Source organism: Nanorana parkeri, unplaced genomic scaffold, assembly GCF_000935625.1.
Source record: "Nanorana parkeri isolate BGI_ZX_2015 unplaced genomic scaffold, ASM93562v1 scaffold210, whole genome shotgun sequence".
NCBI classification, from domain to species: Eukaryota; Metazoa; Chordata; class Amphibia; order Anura; family Dicroglossidae; genus Nanorana; species Nanorana parkeri.
The window spans coordinates 644,985-651,582 of NW_017306478.1; the positions used below are offsets into that span (position 1 = coordinate 644,985).

Below are 6,598 nucleotides of genomic sequence, written 5' to 3' on the forward strand. Positions count from 1 at the left end.
CAATAGGCCTTTTTAATGAGCTGCGTCTGTCCCGAGTCCAAAGTTTTCTGCGGTAACTAAAAGCAGACCCTTTAATGTTGTAAGTGTTGCTTCTCTTCATCTGACGGGCCTTTTGTATCGCCGGATGATCTTTTTTAACGTGGTGCGCTCTGCTAGGAAGTCTTAACGATAATTGCTTTTTCATTAGTTGGCAATATCTTCAGAGGCAGTAAAAGAAGATATTTTGCAATCTGGGGATGAAGATCGGAAGGTCAGGATGTAAAGTGTGTAGAATGTTAATGGCAGAGAAGAACGCATCCAAAGCACCCTTTACCCTTCTGAACCCAACCACGTCATAATCCCTGGAGGGACCGCGCAGGCAGCAATAACGGGTGCTAATGAAGCCAATCAAATTTCACCTTTTTAGCAAAGTTTTTTTTAGTTTTTACTAGAATATGAATGTGTTGTGCTGTCCGTGATTTACCCTCTATTTGTCCTGTTGACTATTGTTTCCAAGACAGATTATGAAATCCAAAATTGTGAATTATCACCAGAACAGGGATAAGAAGGACGGTATTTCTATGGGGACTTCTGTTTGCTTTAGCTGGGTTCACACCATTTTCCGGACCAGATCTGGAACATAGTGCATTGCGATTTTGCTTCTAATCTGAATTTTTTCTTTTTAGCTTAAAATGGTCCTACTGGTGCGTTCCAGACCAGGCAAAATAGGACAAGCAGTATTTGGTCTGGAACGGACTGCGCTGGTGTGAACAGAGGGCAGAAATACCATATGGATACATTGGGATGCAGTTTGGGTCCAGAAACTGTCTGGTCTGGAGGTAATCTGGATGTGGTGTAAATGGGCCCTTAAGGTGCCCATACACCTTACGATTATAGGCCGATTTTCGTATTCAATAGCGTTTTCGTCCGATATTCTTAATGTTGATGGGCAGTGTACAACCGCAAATACTGTACAATTGATCGACTTTTGACTAACCAGCAGGTTAGAAAACTTCGGTTGATCGTACGATTTTCGCAAGGTTGGTGGCGTTTCCGTACGTCAAAATTCGTACAATTAACACTGCCCATGAGCAAACGAAAATACGTGCGGTCGATTACCGCAATTCGTTTTTGGTGTGCTGGTGACTTACTCTCTACGCCAGATGAAACCGAAGCACTGAGCGTTTTGTAGCGCAATTTCTGCTCACAAATCGCTCAAATATGAAGCTCAAGGTAGCTCTTCCAATACATGTCAATGGAGATGTTCACATCTCACAGCTCAATGTCGCCTGTAGCTTGTCGCTCGAACATGAGCTATTTTCCGGCAGTTTTCAAGCGATTTGGCCCAATAGACTTTGATAGAAAAGAAGCGCTACCTAGTGCAACAAAATGTGCACTGTAGCTCAATGGAGCTCAAAGTTGATCAGCTCAAATAAGCGCTAAAAAAGCTTGCAGCTCAGCGTGAATGGGGTCTTAGGAGTCAACAAACAGATGTCCCCCATTATGTTCGGCAGCACCATTCACTTGTCACTACAGCACCCGCTGAGAGACAACCGGGACATACAGGTTAGGCGTGTGATGGGTTATCATCTGCTTCAATGGCGTGGCATTTATGTGTGATTTGGGAGCGTGTGTGCGTGCCTGTTTTTTTTCACATATTTCAGGCATTTGAGGTTTCAGCATTTTTATTTTAGCCGTTGGAATACTAGTTACTAGGACTAGGAAGAAATTGTTGTTTAGACTTTAAAAACACTCATTTTCAGGCTTTATCAGGCACTCAAGTTAAGTCTATGGGGACAAAAATTCCCCATTCTGCTTCAAAAGTAGCTTGCATACCTTATTTAGCATCAGGTGTTGAGCTGCACATAAGTGAACAGGCATGATAGAAAAGCATTGGATTTTGGTTTTTGAGGTTTTTATTTAGGGTATATTAGGGCTAAGTGAAGGGAAGTCTCTCCAGCTGGTCAGGAGCGAATAACAGGGCTACTAACTCTTCCAGGCTCAATCCAAAACCAAAACATTTTGGCTATACATACTCTTTAAAGCAGTGGTTCTCAACCTGTGTAACCTCAGGACCCACATTTGTCCTCGGTCATTAAGTCGCGACCCAAGTCGCAATGAAATGTAGACATTAGGGTACCGTGTGTAATGGTGCAAGCGTACAAAGGTGGATAGGTGCATTTGGGATACCATGTGGGTGGGAGGTACATTTGGGATACCATGTGGGTCGGAGGTACATTTGGGATACCATGTGGGTGGGAGGTACATTTGGGATACCATGTGGGTCGGAGGTACATTTGGGATACCATTCAAATGAATGGCAACGCAACACACCTTCCAGACCAGAATGCACGGTAGGTGCGATCTCGTGGCAAAGTGCATTAGTCACACAGTACTACTTGATAACGCACTGTACTAGTGTGAACGGGCCCTAAAAAACACTGACATACATACACACACAACCACAGACACAATCTCACACACTGACAGACGTTCTCACACATACACACTCCAAAAAAACATTTTTTTTAATTTAAGGTCCACCCAGACTTTACAAGAACTGGGGTCCAGTGTGGGTTGCTGTGCTGTGACGGAACTCCATCCATACGTGCATTGTTTGTACATCTCCCTTGCGCGCCCTGTAGAGGAGGCGGGAGCCAGAATGTAACGTCACTCCAATCCAGGCACCTCTACAGGACACGTGAGGGAGCTGTAAGCAATGCACGTATGGATGGAGCTCCCACGCGGCCATAGCCCCAGCCCACCTCAAGCTGACACTTGGCGCCGGGCAGCATATTTTGAATGTCTGCTTGGTGCAAGAACTGACAGTGCTACACTCTGGGGAGGCAGAGGAGCCTCTCGCCTAGAAAAGTGGAAGACATGTGGCGACCCACTGAACGCGAAGTTGCGCCCCACTTTTGGGTCACCAAGGCTTTAAAGCAAACCTGTGCTGAGAGAAGTATGCAAGCTGTTACTGCTGGTTTTCTCTTCTTTCAAATGCTTGTTGTCTAGTTCTCATCCTAATCCAGTGGCTTTTATACTTACTGACCTGGAAATAGCCCACTGATCTAATGTTAAGACTGGCTGCACCCCTTTTACCAGGTAAGCAACTCCGAGCATTAAAGTCACAGCCAGCTGGCATTTTCAGGTCCCCAATGGCGGCCTCGGTATCCGTCAGTCATGGTGTCATTTAAGAGCAATTAGTACACTAAAATAATTGTTTCTTTCTATGGGTTACCTTGCGCATTGCACTGCACATCAGATCAAAGTAAGGCTGCAACTAATTATTATTTTCATAGTTAGTCGATTCTTTTTTCTATTAATCGGATAAAAAAAATTCAACAAATACCATCCTTAAATTAAAATAAAATACACCAATGCAGTGTTACAAACATAATGTTTACTTCAGAATCAAACTGCATGCACAATTTTTTGCGGTCGCACTGCACTGGAAAGCTCAGCATTGCGGAGATTCTCTCCGACCAGTGCCGCGAGGGAGCATGGAGCCCCTTCCTGGCCAGTCGAGAAGCCAGGCGGCAGGTCAAGACCTGCTTCCTGATTGGCTGGGAAGCCAGGTTTCCACTGCCTAGCGACACTGCGGGGTAGCCAGGCACCCTGACCAATTCCTGATCGGTCAGTAACCCAGACTGCCCTGCGATGTTGCAAGGGAGCAGGAAGCTGGGCCCACGCTACCTCGCATAGGTACTCTCTATCAGCGAGTATTGATTTAAAAACAACAATATTGGTACCCGTACTCGATGCAGAGAAACCGGTATTGGTGCATCCGTAATGTTTGCAATACATGTTTGCCTAAAGAAAGCCTAGTTTGTCCTCAAACCATGTTTCTATATGGTTTATATCATGAGTAATGACAAAGTTTTCTCTGAATAAATTGAATAGAAATTGTTCTGGTCCATAAGGGGGTATACGGGTACGAGAGCTGAAGTTGAACCGCGCGGCATTGTCCAATATACAGTACACGTCTGTTGTTTGTAGATTCTAAAGCCATTACATTGTGTGCGTAATACAGCCGCAGAGATTGTAATTCCTTTCATAAGCTTAAGAGGGAAGTTGATCGCCGAGGTGAACTGTCCTTGGTTACCTTGGTAACCTAATAATTGCGCGTCCTCACAAGATCTTTATGTCATGAGTGCCGTCTTTTTTCCCCATTGAATCTTTACGTTTTGACCTTCGCATGTTTTTCTCATCGCAACATACAGACTATTGATGCCGGTGTCACCGTAGGGCATGTTGTTCTTCAACAAAGTTTCACAGAAGATTAATTGCTGTCTCTTTCTGTCTACCCTCTACCCAGGGATATCACCCGCTGCCTCACGAAGCAGAGATCGCACACACCAAAAAGTTATTCCGGAGGAAAAGAAACGACAGGCGGTAAGAGTTGAATCATATTGTCGGATGTCTGTTCCTTGTATGAACTTTGAAGAGGTTTTCATGTACTCCAGGCAGATATTAAACCAAAAGAGAGAGGAGCTGCACTGTGGGCCAGACAGTGCACTCCATTTTCTCTGTCAGCTGTCAGTCTAACGCTGTTAACACACTTACTGGAGAGTAGCAGTGTGATGACCCCCTTCAATGTCCTGCTGACGTCTCAATGGCCAATGAGCAGGCTGGTAGAGGAGAGGTGGTGGCTAAGGAGGCAAATCTTCAGCAGCTGTTTCTTGTTTTTCCTAAAGTTACCTATCAGATGGTTAAAACCATTTTTTATCACTAGGGAAGGGTCAGGTGGGTAATGCACATAAGGGATGGGGAAGGGTCATGTAGGTAATGCACATATAGAACACAGGAAAGGGTCAGGTGGGTAATGTACATAGAGCACGGGGAAGTGTCAGATGAGTCATGCACATAAAACATGCGGAAGAGTCAGGTGGTTAATGCACATAAAGCACGGGGAACGGTCAGGTGGTTAATGCACATAGGGCACGGGGAAGGGTCAGGTGGGTAATGCACATAGAGCACGGGGAAGGGTCGGGTGGTTAATGCACATAAAGCACGGGGAAGGGTCAGGTGGGTAATGCACATAGAGCACGGGGAAGGGTCAGGTGGGTAATGCACATAGAGCACGGGGAAGGGTCAGGTGGGTAATGCACATAGGGCACGGGGAAGGGTCAGGTGGGTAATGCACATAGGGCACGGGGAAGGGTCAGGTGGGTAATGCACATAGAGCACGGGGAAGGGTCAGGTGGGTAATGCACATAGGGCACGGGGAAGGGTCAGGTGGGTAATGCACATAGAGCATGCTTGCAGCTATAACAGAGAGTACATATATGTAATTGACATCTTGAGACTGCGGTATTTGGCTGGAGTTCTGCTTAAAGATGACACCTGTTGCTATCATCATTCACTTTCCTTTTTATTGGTAAAATATAAACATCAGGTTTGGAACCAATGCAGGGTTTCTTTATGGGTATGAAGCCGTAAATCCCTGAAGTAGGAATATGGGCTCCTTTTTAACCTCCCTGGCGGTATTCCCGAGTGTAGCTCGGGGTTACTTTTCCATACCATAAGCGGTAACCCCGAGCTACACTCGGGAAAGCCGCATAGCATTTACTTGTCCCTCGAGCCGCGCTGTGTTCTGCGGCCGATGATGGGTTCCGTCCCTTGCGAGCGTACGCGTCGCATGGGGGCGGAACCGGCGGGATATTGAAAAAAAAAACGACAAAAAAAATAGACCGAAAAATGACATGAAAAAAATAACAATCATACCGCCAGGGAGGTTAAAGGAGACCTAAGCAGTGGTGAGGGCAAGGCATTGGCTTCTAAGTAGTTAGTGGAGTCTCTGTTTTGGCCCAATGGCCTGGTTTCAGCAGTTGCCCATGGAAACAGGGTTTTCCCTGAATCCAGGTATCATCCAGTTTGAGAAATCTGTAGAGAAGCAATAGGGAGCACCAAGACCACTATTAAGAGTCCAGAACAGTATTTTATAGATTCCTCTATTGTCAGTAAGATGACAAGAGAGAACCATTGCATTTTGAGGGCTCAATAATCCCCCTTCATCGAGGCTTGATCAATTTCTGGCACGCACACAGGAGGTTTCTAACTCAGGAGCCTGCGGGTGTGAATCAAAGATAAAAAAACAGGTAGTCATTGGGTGTCATTGATGGACAGCTTTGCAGGCAAAGTCTCTGGCGGTCACTTGTCATCTTCCTGATAATTGTGGAATCAATAAAACACTGTTCTTTACTTTTACTGCGTGTGTTTAGCACTCCTTGGTGCTTGCGATTAAAGAAGACATGTCCCATTTGGATTTCCCTCATTTCCTGGCCTGGTGACAACGGTTGAAATGAAACCTCCCTGATAGAGCCCCAGGCAGTGGTGTAAACCTGACAAAAGTTCTAACACTTTCTTCAGTCTGTTCAGGACTTAGAAAACCGTTTTGGCTGGAGATAAACTTTAAGCATTCTGCAACTTATTTGATTACTGCTATCACTACATATTTAGGTGGATGAGCGTTACCACTTTGTATGTTACTGGCATTAATAACCAACACTATATGACCAAAGGTTGTGGACACCTGACCATCACAGGTGTCCACAAACTGTCCATGCATTTATTGGATATCCCTTTTCAAGCCCTGGCCATTAATATGGAGATCACCCCC

General features: G+C 45.4%; 1 protein-coding gene across 1 annotated transcript in view; it reads left to right on the top strand.

The window, feature by feature from the left end:
- CTIF (cap binding complex dependent translation initiation factor) overlaps positions 1 to 6,598 on the top strand; it is a 175,823-nt gene that overhangs the window by 38,138 nt on the left and 131,087 nt on the right. The window contains exon 7 of the mRNA XM_018555707.1: positions 4,295 to 4,371. Within this exon, the coding sequence (XP_018411209.1) occupies positions 4,295 to 4,371 (77 nt within the window). The remainder of the gene's footprint in view (positions 1 to 4,294; positions 4,372 to 6,598) is intronic.